The sequence below is a fragment of the Calidris pugnax genome, unplaced genomic scaffold (assembly GCF_001431845.1).
Source record: "Calidris pugnax isolate Ruff unplaced genomic scaffold, ASM143184v1 scaffold15, whole genome shotgun sequence".
In the NCBI taxonomy this organism is placed as follows: Eukaryota; Metazoa; Chordata; class Aves; order Charadriiformes; family Scolopacidae; genus Calidris; species Calidris pugnax.
In genome coordinates this window covers 180,997-181,633 of record NW_015090774.1, presented here as the reverse complement: position 1 = coordinate 181,633, position 637 = coordinate 180,997, and the positions used below count along the sequence as shown (strand labels likewise).

Below are 637 nucleotides of genomic sequence, written 5' to 3'. Positions count from 1 at the left end.
GCCCGTCCCGCCGGCAGCACCGGCCGCCACCGGCCCAGCTGGGATTTCCCGCCCCGGCAGAGCGGGAAGCGCCCATGCCCCCGGCATGGCCGCCCTCGCCACCGGCAGCGTGCCAGGCTGGCGCGGCGGGACCGTGGCCCCGGTACCCACCCCCCCTCCACGGCTCCTACCCTACTGCTGCCTGGGGGGGCTGGCGTGGGGCAGGGGGCACTGGCTCCGGACGAGAGCTGGACCCGCACCGGGACCCCCTCGTGGGCTCTGTCGGGGCAGGGGCCACGGGACAACGGAGAGGGACCCTCACCCCGGCCAGGCACATGGCACATGGTCCCCCGGCCAGGCACGAGGCACGGGGGGGGTTGGTGCATCCAAGGGGGGTCTCAGTGCGCTCTGGGGGGGGGTCCTGGGTCTCCCAGTACCAGCTGTGCACAGGGGGGTTCCCCGGTGCACTCGGGAGGGGGCCCGGTGCACAAAGAGGGGGTGTCCCAGTCCCCACGGTACCGTCTGCATTTTGAGGGGGGTCACCAGAGCTCACGGGGGGTCCCGGTGCACTCAAGGGGAGGGTCCCATTTTCCCCAGTGCTGGCTGCACATGGGGGGGTCATGGTGCTTTTGGGGGGGGTGTCCCAGTGTACTTGGAA

The 637-nt window shown here is 72.5% G+C and overlaps 1 protein-coding gene across 1 annotated transcript in view; it reads left to right on the top strand.

Annotated features, from left to right (window-relative positions):
- The first annotated feature begins 85 nt into the window (after nucleotides 1–85).
- Nucleotides 86–637, top strand: part of RTKN (rhotekin) — a 9,564-nt gene continuing 9,012 nt past the window's right edge. Inside the window, exon 1 of the mRNA XM_014942877.1 lies at nucleotides 86–142. Within this exon, the coding sequence (XP_014798363.1) occupies nucleotides 86–142 (57 nt within the window). The remainder of the gene's footprint in view (nucleotides 143–637) is intronic.